Raw genomic sequence first — 19,579 nt, forward strand, 5'->3', positions numbered from 1 at the left:
GTCCCACCACATATCCATAATCCCAATGAGTAAACCTGCAGCTGCACAGTTCTTCCTTCCATGCTCTGTGCTTTAGCATGCAGGCACTTCAGAGAGGGACCCAAGAGCTGTTTACTTTATTACACGCTTTCTCTGACAATATTTTATGATTGACTCGGGTTTTAGTAGAAAGTAGTCAGTTTGTTTATATGTAACACAGAGATAGTTAAAGCAGTATCAAGCCCTGTGCAACTTCACTGAAAGTCAAGAATCACTTCTGCTTTCTCTGAGAACAATAATAATTTCACAACATGCTCAGTTTGTCAGTTTCTAAGAACAATTACCTCCGTTTTCCAAGCAATTACAGTATCCTGTTCAGCGATGCTATGGTACTCGCTGAAATGCTCTGCAACACTTCACAGACCATCTGCACCACCCTTACACATCCATGCTACTCGACTGTGTTACACCATGACTATGCTACAACACTGACACAGAAGCAGAAAGCAGCGAGGTAACTTGGCCCAACTGCATCACTCTGAGGTCAGAACGGTGTAAGAAAGTAGCCTCCAAATGCAGGTCTGAACAGTAGAGCCAAAGCAGCAGCTCACACGAGCAGCGCATCCCAGCCACAGTGTCACAGATGGCCGTACATTGCTTTTAGCACATACTACTTTTTTTTTTTTTTTTTTTAACCTCTCAGGCTTCAAACAAGTTCTTGTTGCAAACGCAAGCTGAACGCAGTGTAAAAATAGTATGCTGCAGTGATTCATCTGCGTTATTCCACAGAGCTCAGCTCAATTACACAAGCCTCTGGTCATAACTGCAGTGAATGAATGCTTTGCTGCAGAGTAATCTGCCCTTCAAGTGGCCCTTCAGAGAGCAGAAATGAGCAGCAGTGATTAGCTGCGAAGTTTCTAAGTGGAGTATAAGGCTGCTTTCAAATTGATTTGTGAAGACTTGCTAACTTGGCAGCAGTGCAACCCACTGAAGCTGCAATTAGCAGCAGGTGCAGGAGGAAGTGATACGGCTTAAGTGTATCTGTTCGCAGTGACAAAGTTTGGTGCCGGCAGGGCCGCCACTGGCGCACGCGCACAGCCCCAGAACAACTTGTCTCGGGGTATTAATAGGGGCTCCCTCCACATCATCACAAAACCAGATATTCTCAACAAAAAGAACTTTGGGCACATCGTAGGTACACGAGTAACCTTTCTAATTCCCAGCTAATGGTGGAAGAATACGAGTTTCTCCACGTGTCACAGTACGATGCCAGAACTGAGACACAACTGCTGTGTATTACCCTCAGCACATCAGTCACGAGTGTCCCACTCACCTGACAAATATTGCCATCAGCCTTTCCAAAAATCTTTCAAAAAACACCAACCCTTTCAATACAGTAGTTAACAGGAACAGTGACTGCACATCACAGAACGGGGGGCTCTTCTAAACATGAACTCTTAACCCCATACAGTCACAACTGTGTGGAGATCCCTTTTTTGGAGCATTAACCCAGCTGAATGCAACCAGCGTTTCCATCTGGGAGCCCAGCACAGCTACGTGGAAACAGAGATGGAAAGGATGTATAACATGACAGCTCTGGTGACATGACTGCAAGGAAAAGAAACACGGCGACTCCTTAAGAAAAAGGGCTTAATAAGGTATATAACCAGGCAAACTGAGGGCTATCCGAGTGGAACAAAAGCAAAAGAGGATGAAGTAATGGGACAACAACCCCAGTAATTCCACAGTTACCTTGCAGGCAGCAACAGCACCCCCTGCTGCAGCGACGCAAGCCTGGCCTGGTGTGCTTTGCAGGACCCTGCCGCTTGCTCACAGTGAACTTTGTGTTCAGCTGGAATAGCTGAGTCTACAATACTTTCCTTGAATAGTCCTCCAAAGGCCCACGGGCAGCCCCGCTCTCCCTTACCTTTCCTCTCATCCCCCACACGACTTGCTGTACCCCCGCTAGCTCATTAAACCCTTCCAAGATGCAGTAACCATCAAGATCAGAAAAAAAAAAAAAAAGCCAGTAAAATAAAACTAGAGAGAGTCTTCTACGGTGTTAAGTGTGTAAAAATTCAGTAAGCTGAAGCGTCCGACAAATTCAAACAGTATTTGAATTCTATTTGTTTAGAAACACTTCCGGTGGGTTATTCCAGAGCTTCTCTGCACCCTCAATTATCTTGCCTAATTTATTCACAAATTAAATTTCATAAATATGCTCTTGTGCTAAAACTGTCCTTTAAATAGTTCTCTTGCTGCTCATCCCCATTTCATATTTTTAGAGAGCCAAAAGCTCCTCCCATTACTCTCCACTTTACTAGGCCGGAAAAAGAAATAAAGCTTTTTCTATCTAATAGTAAATCTTTTCCTATCTCTGCTACAACTGGTTTTTCTTTTGTCTCATCCTCCCTACTGCTATCTTCCTTATCTGATGTCACGTGAGTTCATGCTTCCTCATCAGCACGATCAAGTGTTATAATATGCTAGGTAAGACCTTAACAGTGCCTTCATGTTGCTACTTGCCTCTCCCTGCTAGGGATCAGTCCTGTACAACACCCAAGAATCCCAGATGCACTGCAGCCAGCCCCAGACAAGTCAAGTCTTTCATCCCAAGCTCTATATAAAAAAATCAGCAAACATTTGACAAGCTTTGAACTAATTTCGGAAATAACAGTTAGAATACTTTCAGTATGTGGCTTACCTCAATTTCTAAAAGCCATCATTGATAATTAAACAGTATTATTCTGTTACCTCGTCCATACTTTTTTTCCTGAGTACAATGGAACAGATAGAAGCTTCCTAAATTATGATTATTATTATTATTTTTTTTTTTTTTTTAAGTAGATCTGCATCTTTTCAAAGGCCTTTTCCCCTCTTTCCTTTTCTGGAGCACAAGTTTTTGCAACATGTTTTAACAAGGAATTGATTCTCATTCCGGAAAGGGTCTTTGAATAATGAGCTATTACACACTTCTTACCCATTGTTAAATTCCCCCCACCCCTTTCCAATTTTCACACAAAACAAGTAAGTTATGATCAAATATATTTGAAAAGTAACAGTGAAAGAACGGAAAGAGCTAAATTTGGATCAGAAATTCGAGAAAAAAGCTAGAAAAAAAATGTTTTACAAAGTTCTAATGAAGCCCTCATTTTCCCTAAATGATGTAAGCAGCACACTAAGCCACATATTGCTGAGATGTCATTTCTTACGCAGATTTGCCACTTGAGAAGCAATACTGATGTTTTCACTTCATCAGCCTAAACTGCCCAAAGTACTCCAGCTTTGCATTAGATGACATCCCGAGATACCTTCCAACCTGAATTACTTGGTTTTATTTTCCCTCACGTATAAATTGTTAAATTCCATTTTTGCTATATTTTTTACCTGCCATCCCAACTGCTGATCAAGTATCCCAGAATGAATCTTATCAAGTCACAAGTTCACTAACCTGGGACAAGTTACACTGAATTCCACACCACCGGTAATTACAGCGAAAGCCAGCTTTATCAGCCTAATGATGTTACTTCAAGAAACACAGAAGTTTCTGAGCACTTCATTTTGAAGAAATCTTTTCTTCCAATTAGCTACCTTTCCCCACACACAAACTCTCCAGCTGACAGACCAGCTTAAGGTTCAAGACCAGATAGTCCTCACAACATGTTAACTCTTGGATAAGCTCACTACAACGATCTCTGCCCCGAAAAGCACACATTATAAAGATAAATCTGCCAATGTGAGAAGATAAAACATGCAAACATATAAGCCTCAATATAACAGTTGGTCAAATATAAAGATGATCTAATCCCAGTGTACTGATCTATCTGCTGAACAACACACTGTCACTTTCAACTTTGACACTAAGATCTGATATTTGCATTTCAGCATAACCTCTCCCACTGGATAGTTTATCAACAGACTTCCCACCTTTCAAACCGTAACAGAACGTGATCAAATAGCGTGCTTATATACAAACCTTGGATTTGAACTTCATAATCTTATATTTTGGTGAAATATTGTCATTGAATTCCTTGAAGACACTCATTATTGTTACCGGAGTCTCTGTCTCTCTCCCAGTAGATAGATCGATTTCCTATAAAAAAGAAAAAGTCACGTTTCACAAATTAAAAAAAAAAAAAAAAAAAAAAGCCAGCTGACAGGACCAATAAGTTGAATTTTGCTTTGGTATTATGAACCATTTATTTCCTCTCTAAGGGAATACTACAATGCAATCAGCCAGGAAAACCTTCATTTAAAAATATTAATTGAAAACAGAGTGTTGAGAAAACTCTGAAGTTTTCTGATCATACTCCAAGACATTTTTACTCCGTGAGCAGCAAATCCAAAACATAACAACTTGTCTGCACTTGATAGTTAGGGTTGGGGAAAAGCAGCAACACTCTACTCTGCATCTCACGTGACATACCATGTATACATTGCACACAGCTTTACCTCTGGCATCAGACAACAGACGACGGTTCCCGTAAACACACTACTAGAACTCATAACCTGCCATAATCAGAATGAAAGGTACTTATGTTTGACATGCTTAAAAGATATACTTACTGTTTCACGTGGCAGTAGGTAAACAGTTCTCTCAATATTTTTCACCGTCACACAACAGCTGACGTAGGTGTTTGCCGATTCAATCCAAACTTTGCCAAACAAAAATACCACGCCTAGGGAATAACAGCAGAGCAAAGAATTCCATATTCTTAGTGCTGCTTAAAGCAGCTATCACACATTCTGGCACAGAAACACAACCATTTCCTCGTTTAGGTCCCTGAACAACAAATCCTTCCAGTGCATCAGCACATTCTGAATCGTTTTAAACATCAGCTTTGTAAATGGTTATATGCATAGTTCTTCATGCCCCTACCTCCATCACTATAGTAACAACACCCTGATATATGAAATTCAAAATGGCATCACACGACCAGTCTCCGAATTCTGATCTGATATTCCATTTCTATCTACATTAGTTTGATAATTCATGAAGAGAGAGAGGGAAGAAGTCACTGAAAGCTGAAGATAATCAGAATGCTTGTGCTGTCAATCACTCCTGAAACATTTCTGTCATCTGCAATTTCTCATTCTTCGGCTAGACCAGAACAATTAATCCTCTTTTCTTACACGTTAGTACTGTGAGATTAAGACTCTTAAAAAGACTCTTACTTAAAAAATCTACAGAAACACATACAGAAGACAACAACTAGAAGTTGATTGGTTTTAAAAACATTTCAACTGGCTATTTTTAGCAGATAAGAACACTGCAAGATTTACTATGTTGCAAGAATTCCTGCATGTAGTTGTAATGCCAGTAGACAGGTCAAAAAGACCATATACAGCAGCACTGATGCAACTGACTGTTTGCTGTGGACCATGTCATTATTGTACACGCACATCTCTGAGCCACTGAGAATCTGGCATCAAAATGCTGCAAGCTGCTTATCAAGCGATGGTAAACTGTGGCACAACACAGCAGCAGTGTAGCTGACTTCCAAGTAAAATGAACTTCCACGTACAATTTGAAACCTTGACTCCCCTTCGAACTCCATAAATAATTTGGAATTAGATTACACGAGAGACAGGCTCCCTACAGTACACTGCTATTCATGAAATCAGAAATATCATAGCTGAGACTGTCTCAGAAACAATGTTTCACGTAAGGCAGATTTTGGAACCTACATTTCTCCTTGGTCTGACAATCCATGAAACAAGTCCTTTGTTAAGAGTTGTAAATTATCTTTGCCGTGCAATCTCTCAGATGTAAAGGTACCTTTCTTACTCCATTAGACAGCAGATAAATCAGTGCAGATGCACTAAGATGGATGACAGAGTTAGAGTGACAGGCTAAGAAAAAATCATTTCTTGAGTGCTTGGAATAGATGTGAACAAGACTACTTTTGTCGAGGATAGAGAAGAGAGTGTTGCAGTTTTGAAGACGAGAGCGAGGATACATGCTTCAGCTGCACAAAGTATTTTAGAGATTTTAATACAGAGACAATCTTCAAGATTTAGACAGTTTGAATAAAAGGATCTAGAAAGAGCTGAAATTACAGATCTAAGTGACAGGGAAGATGGAGTCCTTTTCCCCAGCAATCACTGCAAGAGAGGAGAGGGGCTCAGGTGGGTGTGAATCATACAAAAAGATGAAACTATGGCAGAGGCCACAGACCAGGAGCTGGTTGTTTGAAGAGCTGGCAGTATTACGAGCACTAAGAAGTTAACCTGCCAGGTATACATGTAAGCAGGTGAGGTAGAAAGAAGGATACAGACGCCCAAATACAGGATAAAAAGACACCTGTATTGCAGAGACGAACTTCAAATCAACTCTAGCACAGTCAAGTAAGTGGTCTTAATTGCCAGGTTCCACAGAATCAAATTAATTTAGAATGGAAGGAACCTTTAGAGGTCACAGCTGGTCCACAAACACACACCTCCCACCCCAACACACATGCACACTGAAAGCAGGACCAACTTCATAGAGTTTTCAGAGACATTTCACATGTAAAACCAAGAAATTAGAGGAGAGATACTGGACTCCATCCCCTGTAAACTTATTTGTAGAAAGAAGGAAGAAAAGGGAAAAAAAAGAAAGAAAAGCTTATAAAATATAAAGTCTGTGAGAAGAAAGACCAAGTTACCAATAAATCAAAAGGCAAGCAAAGTCAAGATACAGGGAAACCATCTTGCTCCAGGGAAAGAAAGGGCTTTTTTTAATTATTATTTCTTTAAAATGTTAATAGGATTACAATTCTCAAGTTCTCTCCCTGAGACAGCAAGGGGAGTTATGAAAAGTAAGCCTCCGCCAAATCATTAAGTTTGAAAGAGTCTTATGATTACGCCATGGTATTTACTCTTCAGGCGATGCATTTGAGATCCCAGCAAATGAGGCATAAACAAAGATCATGAACATGTTAAACAAAAAGCTGTACCAAAATTTTCCCTTCTACACTACTAATTGAAAACAGGTGCAGTCTTTATTATTCAATCCTGAAAAAGTCATAATGAGAAAAGAACACTCCTTGCATGCGCGGAACAGAAATCCTTTCATAATTATGTTCCATTCAGCAACCACTGACTTGGAAGACAAAAAAAAAGGAAAAGAACAATAGTGGGGTCTTTAAAAGGAGCAATTTTATATTAGAGCCATTGATTTCATCAAGATATCTATGATTATTACCACTCCTATCACTAAGCTGTTCAACCCAGCACAGTCTCATATTTAAGTTCAGCATCCCAACTTACAAAGAAAGGTGTAACAGAGAAACGTATCTGACTCAACGCTTACAGCATCACAGCAAAATGCCTTCAACAAGGTATGATAGAACCTTCTGGTAAGCCTGCACGAAGCACAAATGAGAAATCTCGGATTTTAAAGAAAAGAACAGATGGGAAGTGCTGAGAACAGATGTGAATACAACTTCTCACGTGAAGGCTGGAAGACAAAGAGGTGCAGTTTGGAAGGTATGAGAGCCAGGATTCACACTTCAGCTGCACAAAGTAGCTTAGAGATGCTAATACAGAAACAATATTCAAGAATTACTTGGTTTGAATAAAAACATCTAGATAGAGTTTACATCCTTCAGGCCACCTTCTTCCCTCTATAAAAGGTCCTTCCCCTTTATACAAAATCATGCAACTGCTATTGTACAGGTTTTCTACTTATCCACCAGAATTTTAAGGTACGTTTCCAGAAAAAAGAAGCAAGCATGCTCAACTGTTGCGCCACTACACAAGAAATTAACAACATCAGCTTATTCCTAGAGCACAAAGATTTTAAGATTGCCAGTGGGTCACCAACATCAAGAAGTGCTAGTAGCTGCCTTTGTACCACCCCAGCGTTATGCTAGACCAAGAGACAACATTCTTTCTTTGCCCACTCAGAGTGCCCTGCACTGAAGACAAGGTGGCAGAGAAACAGAAGAGATTATTACACAAGTTGCAGGACCTAGACAGAAATAATCCAGACATAACTTAGGCCAGTGTAAAAAACCCCGTTGCACAAAAAGAATCAGAATGGCAATTTCTGCCTTTAACTGAACTGACCTGGCTGACTGTACTGATCTTCATAAGCATCCAGCCAATAAAATCTCAAGACTTGATCATCATTTTCCCCATTCACAAGTGGAAGGATACTGGGGTCCAGCTGAACGTCTGTCGCTACCAAATCAGCTTCATCCTCTTCAACCTTGTCCCAGCATGAGACATCTGGGAGAGGACAACTTCTGCAGAGGAAGAAACAAACAAGAAGTAAAACTGTGCCTTTGCTATAACCATCACTGTTTCTACTTTTTTTCCAGTCCAGAGTTCTCACACCTTCGGTCACTCATTCCACTACCAAGAAATACTCCAAGCAGTTGTGTTTCCTCAGATTTCTTCTGAAAAGAAGGATGGAGCAACAAAGACAGAAATCCACATAACAACCATGGTTCTCATTACACAACACACAGGGTTTAGAAGTCATTTAGCTTCAATTTCAGCCTCAGCCATTCAAGCCTTTACATAACAAATAAATCCATCCATCTGTAAAAGCTGCTCAGTGGGAACAGCAGATTATTTCAACAAAACTACCTTTTGGGAGTCATTAGATGTTTAGGCCTTGGACTATTTTATATTTTCAAATTATGAAAACATTCAAGATTTTTTTCAAACAAAAAAAAAGGAAGAAAAAATATTTTCTTCTATTTCCAAAAACAGCTGATGATAAGGTTAAACTACTTCTACCTACAATACTTTTAACTACAACTAATGCTATGAAATTCCTTCTGGGTTGCTTAGAATAAGCATCTTTAGGTATTCCTTATTTTTGCTTATTGGCATTAAAGTATGTTCACACCCAAATTAAGTCACCTCAACATACTGAAATAAGTGTTATTATGTGCTAAATCCCAGAAATATTAAGTGTTTTTCAATAAAGTAGCTATCAGCATGTTCAACTTGACCATTTTTAAGTTCATGACAAAAAAAACATCACATCAGATTGTCATCATTCTGTATCACAGTTATACTATTGGCAAAGACAAATATGAAAATTAACTTAAGGCTTGTACATACTGAAAGGCGTCTTGCTAGAAGGAAGAAAATTTAAGAAAATTAAAGAGATCCTTACAAGGCAGATGTCCCTTTCTTCTCAGATTCCAGCTGCTCTGTCTCTTTCTTTTCAACTTCCTTGTCTCTTTTCAAGCTTTCAGCTGTCTCAGGTATAGTTCCCACATGCTCTGCTTCCATAGGTTCATCAAAGTCCTCATCATCAAAATCCACCATCCCCTGATCGTCAGCTGGAAGTGTTGCACATAGAACTAGAGGCTTGAATCATTAAAATGACACACTGTACGCTACATCTGCATGCACAGACTGCAAACCGTACACATGAACATAACACTAAATGTCAATATAGGAGTAAAAGACCACATTTAAGCTAGCTAAACATGTAACTAGTGTAAACTAGGAAGTGTTACGCTAACATGCCATATTTAAAGAACATCCAGAGCTGAGATTTGGTTTTTCGATACCTTCAATAGCTTTTTCTTCTAGTGTCTCCACTACTCCATTTTCTGTATTTTTTGGCACATACTTGGTATCTCCATTCTCTTCAGAGGCTATGACAGATTTTGCTGTGTAATTGGGATGTTCAGGATGAAATGAAGCTGGAGGAAGAGCTTCTTTTCTGACATGAGCGGGAGCTTTCTTTGATATAGGGGTGATTACCTGAAAAACATTTTAGACATGAGTTTAAAATTTTTCTTTTAAGAGCACAAAAGGAAAGAAAAAAATATAGTACTTGCTATTTGCAAAACTAGTAACCAGGGCTAGAGGGAAAGCTTCATGTATTCTGCAGCATGACAACTAGAACTCCTCAAAATGAGTTCCTTCTACAGTTCTTTAAAAAGCAGTTTACAACAGGCCGTGGATGACATTTACTCAAGTGTATAGTTATTTTCATTATTTTCCCATGTAGCATGACCTCATTCCTAAATTAAAATCTCTATCTGTGCCAGCTAAGTATGTGACAATATATGTCACGCAGGGACAGAGCCTGGAAAAATGGTGAAAGACCAATACAGCCGCTTAAACTCATTACTGTTGTGCACAGGTATAAGCTGTCTACAGGAATGAATGGGACTGGAGAGCAGAGTGCTTCTCCACTGGATATTTTAACCCTACAGACATGACAGATACAGACAAATATACCATGTTTCAACATGCTCCACAAGCCTGAACTCCAAGATGGTACACAAATAACGTGTGTTTCTGACAGTAGTGACTTAAGTGTGATAGTTATCACACTACAGCAGCAGCCACAGAAACTCTTGTCACAGAAGATGTCTATGAAATGGTCTCCACCATGACCAACAACAGGTGTCTGTATCTATGGGCCCTTAGTCTGCAACAAGCCCCCAAACCTTAACTTCAGGGAAAGCGGTTATCTACAGAATTGCACAAAATCATTTATGGGATTTTAATCTCAGTTCAGCTACTCCTACTGCAGTCAACAAAATTCAGCTCATCCTTTACCTTAAACAGAAGCAAACATGATCTAATCTGCCCTCAGTAAAAAAATTTTTGCTAGCTCAGCCAAATGAATTTATTCATACTAATACTTTTGCTCTTGCCTTCTGTAGTTGCCATCATGTTCTTTCATGCCCATTTATTTTCTAAGGCCGTACACTTCATCTGTTTCATTGCCTGAATCTCCAAACTCCTAGGACCACAGAAGCCATCACCAGAACTGCCTATCTGGGAGTTTTTTTTTCCTCAGTATAAAAGTAACTTCTGCTTTGCACCATAAAGACACAGATCCTCTCTTACTCTATCTCCTACTTTTTTAATTATACCTTAGCTCCAAAACAACTGTTGAAGTAAGTGCCACTGGTGGTTGTTTTCAGCGTCAAGAGTTGATTTCAGTATCACAAAAGGTTTCACTCTGTTATTTTAATGGTAAGTCAGATTTATCTACTTTACTCCACTTGCTCTCTACAGACTCTTAGCAAGTATATCATTGTATCTCCAGCTATGAAGTCCTCCCCATTTACCAGAACTCATCAAAACAGTAGGCTTCCACCCACAGCAACCTGTCACTCCTTTCACTCAGTCTTCCACTAAAGTCAACTTATATCCACAGCTTCAGTTTTCCATTTGCTTTCCAATTCTGCAGAAGAGAAGTCTCTTACCCTCTTTCACAACACAGATACACTTTCTTCTGCTTATTTCATTTCCCATCATCTATGCTTTGCCACAAAGTTCTTTTCTACTCATAGGAAAAAGAGGAAAAAGCAGAAGCTCACATTCATGTGAGGTACCTAATATTACAGAAACAACTTAATCTGTCAAATGTAAAAGTTACATACCATTACTACACTAAATATATATATAGAAGTAATATTCTGTTTATGTATTAACATGGATGGGGAGAAAGAAAAAAAACATCAAGTTACACTTTAACATTACTAAAGAAGCTAACGAGAAAAGTTATTCCTAAAAGCAGAAATAGAGGACTACAGTATTCAAACCAACCGAAACAGATTAATGGCTATCAATGAGAACTTAAATTTATTTATTTATTTATTTTACTTCACCTTAGGAGTTCGGGACTGTACAGAGAAAGGATTCAGTGGTGTTCCAGCAGATCTTTTTCTTTTCAGCATTATAATTGGTGGTGGACTTGGTTGAACAGTCTGAATATTGAACAAAAAGAGACAGTGACATAACAGAGAAGGGTTGTTTAGCCTTTTCTTCTGTCTTGGGTAGTAACATTTTCCATCAAAGAGAAAGAAGTCCACCAATATTTGTCATTCACCAAACAAAGAAACCTCCAGATTCACAACTCAGCCATGTTAAAAGGAAAACTTATCTGAGCAATCAGCCCATCAGGAAAGAAACTAGATTTTTTCTGGAAAAGTTTGAGAGAAAAACTGTCATCAGTGAGTGAAACTGTTTTCAAACTGTGCTCACTTCTGTGGCTAATCATGCCTTTAATGCACAAGTATCAGAATAATTGGTGGGATGTTCTGCATGTCTGCTAAAATAGCAGTACTGAGCATACATACCTTAAGAAAGGCAAAAGTGCTCTTTCAACACTGTCATACTAGAGGAAGAAACATTTCAACTTATTTATATGTACAGATATTTTGCATTCATCCATATCAACGCATAACAGAAGAAAGGTTAGGAAACAAACAACAAAGCCAAAAAACAATAGCTAAGTACTATTTAAATAGAAGCCATAGTGTAATTATTAGCATTATTTCCCCTGCTTAACACTCCACAAAATTTGACAGCATTAAGATGCATTTGCTTAATGATTTGAGGGTTTTGATAGCCTACGCTATTATAATTCTCAATCAAATACCTTAGGGAGGGGTAAAAATGTGAAAAAGTCCACAATACCAAGAGAACAACTTTACCCTGGAATATTTATAACCGTCTTATTGCTCTCTAACATACATATTAAGCTTATTATGATAGAATGTATTTTAATTTAGTATCTCCCTACAGCACTTTTACATGGGAACAATCCTTCCAGTTTTGAGAAGCCCTGATAAGGGGCATTAACCCCCTGAAAACTCAGTGATGAGGAGGAATGGCCTCATTTGAGACGGTCCATTCTGGGCTGCTGCGGCAGCTATCTGGCACTCCTAGCTCAGGGGAAGTATTCATCTGATTCCCTGGAGCAAACCGTAGAAAGCAGGAGGCAGGCAGAAGTTGAGACATCTGCTTGATCTTGTTATCTGCTTGACCTGTTCTCCCTCGTCTCCTCTGGTGAACCCAAACATGCCAGACAGAAATACCCTACAGTACGCTGGCTGGAGCATGGTGATGCGCACATACGGTACACGTCATCCAGGCACACCAAGTCCTGCTCCACTCCACGCTGACTGAAGCATGGAAGGCTGCATTCGCACAGGCCCTGGGTCACATTAGAAACTGTCTCTGAGCAGGGGGGACTAGTTTGGGCTTATCAAACCAGTAAAGTCACGCAACTTCTGTGCAGTGGAGACAACAGACAGGTAGACTGCATACACACACAGGATACACCGAGCAGATGTGCTAGGGCAGAAGTCAACCTCAAGTGATTTCATTTTAGGAAGAACTTTCTTTTTCTTTACGTGTTCCACAGCAAGACAAATAAATGGATTAAGCTGTCTCAAGCAGATTTATACACTTACTTCAGCATTCAGATCCTGAAGAATATCCCCTAATAAATCATCCTTTGAGAGGTCCACAGTTTTCTGCAAGATAAGATAGCCAAACATCTTTCTTTAAGAACGTCAAACAGCTCAACTATAGTTGCAAACACAGTCAGGAGACCAGCAGCAAATGGCTAAAGTGTTTCTACAAAACACATTCATATTTTCAGGAATGCTCCATAAACAAGAGCTCCCGCTAGGAACTAGACAAAAGAAACTGAAAGAAACCCTTGCTTTACTCCACCCCAACAAAAAGTGGGAACGAGTTTAAAAAAAATCTTTACACTTCAAAATGCAGTAACTTACATCTGTGTTTTTCTTCCCAGCACTGGCAATAAACATAGACTTAATTGTGTTTGGCTTTGACACCATAGACTTCTTCACGTTCTTTTTATCAACTGCAGATGCTTTGCCACCTTTTCCTACAGGAAAAAAAAAAAGATAAAGTTTGTGATTTCTTCATCAAAAAGTCAAATTTTTGAGGCATCTGTTATTAGCAGGAATAGACAGCTGAGGTAACCCACTTCTTCCACCTTTAAGCTGCCAGCTGAAACGAAGCCTAATAATCTTTTGTTTGCTGCCAGGTTTCTAATGGATATCATGCATCAAAAAAAATAAATAAACACCCAAAGCCCTATCAACATCATATCTCGCCTAGTCACCTCAGGGATGATCTTTGCACCCACACAAGTCCATACTCCAGAAAAAGGACCAAGATACTTTTCACAGAAGCATCTGCAGAGAAGAAACAAGTGTCCAGGAGTTAAGCACTAGGCCTGGATTCTCAAAATCAGGCAATAAAAGTTGGCAAAATAATTTGATTCCAGATCCGTACGAGTATGTAAGGGTTGGCAAGAGAGACTTTGCATCCTTCACACACTGGCTTTGGAAGTGTGGACATTCCCCAGGTGCATTTGTTGTGAATACATATCCCACAGAAGACTAAGCAAAATTACCCTGGTAGCCCTAAAGTAGTTAGAGGTGACTCTCAGTTTGTGGACCACTATTATCCTCTGCATCACAAAGACTAAAAAAAATCCAGTCACAGCCACTGAGCTACACAGCTTCGAGTATGCCATGTGGCCATATTCACCACATACTGATACCAAGAAGTTGCCCATTTCAGGTGCCTTTCAAAAGCAACCAGAAGAGCCTCTACAGCTGTTATGTTCAACCTACCTTTCTTACTGGAACCAAGAGCATCATCATCTAGATCTTCATCAAAGATTTCCCTTCCGTCTTCTATGTAACCTACTCCATCTGAACAAAACCAAATTGATATAAATTTACATTTCAAATTCCGTCTCGTGATATTTCTAGGTATCTGCATAATCCAACATTTCACATACTTAAATGCTTTTAACATAGAGCAAGTGTTACAAATGCAAGTGCTAAAATCTACTGCACTCTCAGCCGCACCTTCCATTAGACTAAATATAATAATACAAGTTTAATTAGAAATTCTCAATTAAAGCACTTTTTAAAGGTACATCACTGGTAACTGGAAATAAAATTTCAAAAACAGTTATTAATGGGAAAATACTTTCACTACCATCCTAATACACTACCATGAGAACAATGGAAGAGACTCATTTCCATATAAAAGCTCATCTTTTTTGTCTACTGAAATGACTCTAGGAACATGCTGAAATATGACTTACATCAACAAATGAACATTATGAAACCCAGCTGAGTTACAATACTATAATCAAAATAACTCTCTAAACGACTCTTAACTTACCATCATCAACAATCCAGTCATCATCCTGCCGTTCTCTGACCATCTTGGAGTATTCCTCCTCATCTATTTCATCGTACACACCGGTGAACTCCTCAACCTTCAGTTAAAGTACACTGATGGTTAACAGCTCCCATTCCACCAATTATTCATATAGGTCATCAACAAGAACACAAAAGTTCCCAAGAACTGTACATCTTCCTAGACCATTATTCACAACTAGTAACCACAGCTATTTGTTTAGTTTAAGTTTTGTTGTTTTTTTTTTTTTTTCCTTTGGCAGTGACAAAAGGTCATTTTTTAATCTTTAAAATTATTACAGTACACTGAATCTATTGAAACACCAGCAGAGATTTCATTTGAACCCGAGATGCCTTATTACTCATTTCACGCAACAAAAAAAGCCACCACAGTTCTGAACTCTTACTCTACTCTTAAGCATCCAGACAAGCTCAACAAAAAGGTGATTTGATATGCTAAAGAATAACACTGAAGATGCTCTTCTGTGCCTGAGTGAATTTGCATCTTAAGGATATAGGCATTTCAGGCTTCTTTAGACTTATGCACCTCAATGGGGAGGTCACTTCCTGCTGGCATTGCAATTAATTGGCCAGTAACAATGTCATGCTGCCAGATTTCAGCTGTATCAGTGAAATACTTGACTACTGCTTCCTTGGTAGAAACAATTGTCAATATTAATGGATTTCAGTCACGTAAAGCATTGAAATTAATTAGCTAAAGGTTATATGAAGTTTTTAAAAAAGTAAAGTTACTCCTATCGTAACATTAACTAAATCAATTAAGTTTTAGAGGCTGGTCCTTCCCTGTGGTACAGTTACCAAGCAAATGCTGTGTATGTTTGACCTGCGATTATTACAATTGTTTTAGCTTTGAAAACAGGAAGAAACAAGTAAGTGATGTCAGAACACAGCAAGACAACTACATTCTAAAATATGCAGGTTTTTTACATTAAAAAAGGGAAATCTGAGCTGAAAGGCTGTTTTTGTTTCCCATATTTTTTGCTATGTATGAAGGGTAGCCAAGCCTCTCAGCTCACACTCCCTTTTTATTTAGGAGGAAAGACAGGGGACGTTTACCTCATATTTTAATTTTTCACCGGCTTTGGCTTTTTTCAGGCGTTCCAGCGCTTCTTGCTGGCCCCTCCTCGACTTCTTCTCGCGCCGGGAACGTGATGCCGCACAACTTCCACCCTCGGGCATGGCTGAAAGCGGCCAAACAGCCGGGAAACAACCTTTAGTGAGGCGAGGCGCCGCGCTTACCTCGGCTGCTTACCTCGAGCAGGGCGCCGTGCTAGCGGCCGGCCGGAGCCCTGCTGCACACCCCGGCACACGCGGCGCGGCGCAGCCCTGCCCGCCGCCACGGGGCCACCGCGGGGCCGCCCTCGCTCGGCGGGGACACCCCAAAAGCCCCCCCGGGCCCCCCATGCGGCTCCCAACCTCCCCCCCCCTCAGGCCCCAGGGTGCTCCCGGCTCCCCCCGCCGCGTCCCCACGGCCTCCCCGGGCCCACCCGGCCGGGGCCGGCGCCTCAGGGCCCCTCACACACCGCCCCCCCCCCCCCCCGCCTCACCGCCCGCTCGCCCCGCGCCGCTCTCGGCCATGGCGCCCGCGCGCGCACGGCCGGCGCCAACGGCTCCCGAAAGTGGCGCGAGCCGCCCGCCCCGCCAGCCGCCGCCGGGCCGACAGCCAACCAGCGGCCGCGGCCGCCCCGCTCCCTTCCTCTTCCCTCACCCCGCCCCCTCCCTCTTTATTTATTTATTTATTTAATATTTATTTATTTTTAAGGTTTTTTTTTTTTTTTTTTTCACCCGCCCCAGCGCGCTGAGGGACGGCAGGGCAGCCTTATAGTACCGAGCCCGCCCCCCCCTCCCGTCTGAAGCCCTGAGGCAGCCGCCCAGTGAGGGGTGAGGGCTGTGTGGGGAAGGATGCGCCTCAGCGCCACAACCAGCGGCATTTAGCTGGGGCATTAAACCCAACCGCTGAAATAAAAATATATATATATATATATATATACATTCACCTGTGTCCCTATTTTAAAAAATAAAATAAATCAGAGAAAAGGAAACCAGTGGGTTTTGTTCTGTCTTGCCACAGCTTTACCTTGAATAGTTTCAGTCACCGTCGGTCAGCCGCTGCCCAGAGAAGTTTCCACCTTCGTCTGAACTTACCTGAGAAACTTACCTGAGGAGCATTTGCTGCTCCTGAAAACACGCGGGCATTGACTCCGGAGGGATGATGCCTGGCTTCGTGCAGAGGCAGGTAGCACTGACCCTTCAGAGCCATCCAAAACGAAATAAGACTCTCCACACGGCTGGAAGGCTGTCACCAGAGCCTTACCTAGTACTGCTTGGCCTGAACATACCGACTACCTCATTTTCAGATATCTAGGGAACAGAATTTACATAGTTCTGAAACCGAACATTATTGTCCATCTCCACAAGAACTCCTTTGCATTGGTCAAAGGAAAGTTTAACTAACCTACAAGACATTGACATTTCTGACTGACTTACCCAGTTCTCGTTACAGCACTGTACACCTCACAGCTGCACCTTGCCCCAGGTGCAATGAGAAACCCGCCTCAGGCACACACAGCAGCTCACTGGCACCACAAGAGAGAGCCCTGCTCCCCCAGCCACCCCAATAGCCAGCATGCCCCTTGCCAGGCACACAGAGGGAGAGACCACCCCTCCTGGCAATCAATAGCAGGCTGCAGGTAGCACACCAATGTCCTTGCAAGCACTGACAGCTGTAAGAAGAGTGCCTGTCTGATCTGCAGGTGTCATTTCATTTGGTCCAGTGCATCCATGCCTTTTTCCCCCCCTTTTTTAAAAAATACAAAATAAGACCACATGACTGAGCATGATGTGGAGTTCAAACCCAAGGTAGTCAATTTCTTAAGCTACAATAGGCATTTGTAAAATAACAATGTCAGAAAGTTGTTCATTTTGAATAAAAATAAAGTGATACTGCATTTCATATATATCTAGCTGATGTTCTTTCCCTGACTTAGTAATGTTCAATTGACTGGATCTTAATACTTCCAATTAAAATAAAACAATGCCCTTTGTCAGCTGTCAAACACAGAGTGCAATGTTAGTCATTCAGGTGATGCTATGGTTTGAGCCGGTACACAGTGATACAGTTAATTGATCAAACTGGAGTTGTTGCCATAGCTCCACTGTGGGACAGCACAGATCACACAAAAGCCTTTTTCATGAATGCTAGTTGAATCCTGACATTCATCTCAGGCCATAACAAGAAGGTATCTGTTTCCCAGAGCATAGCACAACAAGCATTTAAGTGCTGCAGGGAAAAAAAGGGGGGGGGGGGGGGGGGGGGGGACCATGACAGTTTCTTTTGGAAAAGCAAAATAACCCAGCAACATTTGGGACTTCCTCTGCTAAACAGCTTTATCACAGATTACTCCAAGCTGGTCTTTAGCCTCCCTTGGGACAGTCATATAAGAACATCTTGGCACGACCGTTTCCCAATTGTCTTTTACTTAAAAGAAGTGGGAATTTCACTGTGCAGCTTCAAGCCACTCAAAAGAAAGTGTGATAGCTACAGAAAAAAGCACGAGAGAAGCACAGTAACGAAGATGGTAGGCAGCCAAAAGCGCAGTGCAGAAGAGGAAGCTCAGGAAACCTGCACTTCCAGATTTCAACGAAAGGTGACAAAGATGTATTTTCCATGTTGTTTTCTTACAGCTATAATTTAAGTACATATATACGTAAGTTCTGAATCAAAAAAATGTTAGTTATGAATAGAAAATGCTGTAAACTCACTGCATGAGCTCCAAGTTAATATATACTAGAGTATATACTAACCCCTAAAAGTATAATTGGAGTATATTATCAAACCTTTGTTAAAAGAACAAATTACTGTATTGAGGATTACTGTGTTCTCCATTTTGATATATAGGGCATGCTTGATATGTCTCAAAGACAGTAGGACAAAATGTTAAAATTCTCAGATTCCAACATTATGTTTTAAGCTTTTGCTTTGTAATTTTTTGATGATGGAAAAAAAAAAAACATTGACGTTACAAGGGGTTGTATAAAACACAGAATGCAAATAGACCTTGAATTATAGCAGAAATGGCAAATTCAGCTTCACTAACTTAAAATGCCTGCACATTCTTACATCCCTGTTGAGGGCAGAGTAACTTTGTGGAGAATTGTGTCCGTATGCATGCCACTGCACAGGATATGGGTATGTATGTTTTATGTGTATGTTACCCACCAGCACCAAGTATTTCATTCTCCTACTTATATTGGTCTGAATTATATTGGTCTCTTATTGGTCTGAATTAATTCATGTTATCACTCATTAGGTGTAAATGCTTTAAGTTAATCATGATTCATTTCTCTGACTACACCATTTCAGCAGCTAGGTACTGTGCTATCCATGTGACATGTTAACAACCCATACTGACTGCATAGGGTACTAAATTAATAAAGGAGTACAGATAAAATAAATTAAAAGCCAAAACTCTCAAATTATTACTTACCAAGAGTTGCTCATTTTCAAAACTTTTCACAGGTATTTCACTGATAGAAAATGAGGAAAAAGATGCTCCTTCCATGTGTTTATTAATAAAGATGATAATGCAAACATATGTTTAGACAGCGGGCTCCTTAACTACCAGGTC

The 19,579-nt window shown here is 40.6% G+C and overlaps 2 protein-coding genes across 3 annotated transcripts in view; one reads left to right on the plus strand and one right to left on the minus strand.

Annotated features, from left to right (window-relative positions):
* Nucleotides 1–17,154, minus strand: part of POLA1 (DNA polymerase alpha 1, catalytic subunit) — a 199,593-nt gene extending 182,439 nt beyond the window's left edge. The window contains exons 1-12 of one of the 2 annotated variants that reach the window (XM_032191650.1): nucleotides 17,110–17,154; nucleotides 16,008–16,132; nucleotides 14,914–15,010; nucleotides 14,352–14,432; nucleotides 13,479–13,594; nucleotides 13,152–13,214; nucleotides 11,562–11,660; nucleotides 9,498–9,693; nucleotides 9,095–9,263; nucleotides 8,032–8,210; nucleotides 4,546–4,658; nucleotides 3,956–4,072 (exon numbers count right to left, since the gene is read on the minus strand). In XM_032191650.1, coding sequence (XP_032047541.1) covers nucleotides 3,956–4,072; nucleotides 4,546–4,658; nucleotides 8,032–8,210; nucleotides 9,095–9,263; nucleotides 9,498–9,693; nucleotides 11,562–11,660; nucleotides 13,152–13,214; nucleotides 13,479–13,594; nucleotides 14,352–14,432; nucleotides 14,914–15,010; nucleotides 16,008–16,130 — 1,353 coding nt within the window. In that variant the 5' untranslated portion in view covers nucleotides 16,131–16,132; nucleotides 17,110–17,154. Of the gene's footprint in view, nucleotides 1–3,955; nucleotides 4,073–4,545; nucleotides 4,659–8,031; nucleotides 8,211–9,094; nucleotides 9,264–9,497; nucleotides 9,694–11,561; nucleotides 11,661–13,151; nucleotides 13,215–13,478; nucleotides 13,595–14,351; nucleotides 14,433–14,913; nucleotides 15,011–16,007; nucleotides 16,133–16,498; nucleotides 16,530–17,109 lie in introns of those variants that run through there. The other variant, XM_032191640.1, reaches the window with a different exon arrangement.
* A 1,156-nt stretch (nucleotides 17,155–18,310) lies between these two features.
* PCYT1B (phosphate cytidylyltransferase 1, choline, beta) overlaps nucleotides 18,311–19,579 on the plus strand; it is a 39,989-nt gene continuing 38,720 nt past the window's right edge. The window contains exon 1 of the mRNA XM_032194961.1: nucleotides 18,311–18,598. Coding sequence (XP_032050852.1) covers nucleotides 18,527–18,598 — 72 coding nt within the window. The 5' untranslated portion in view covers nucleotides 18,311–18,526. The remainder of the gene's footprint in view (nucleotides 18,599–19,579) is intronic.

This window comes from Aythya fuligula, chromosome 1, assembly GCF_009819795.1.
Source record: "Aythya fuligula isolate bAytFul2 chromosome 1, bAytFul2.pri, whole genome shotgun sequence".
NCBI lineage: Eukaryota > Metazoa > Chordata > Aves > Anseriformes > Anatidae > Aythya > Aythya fuligula.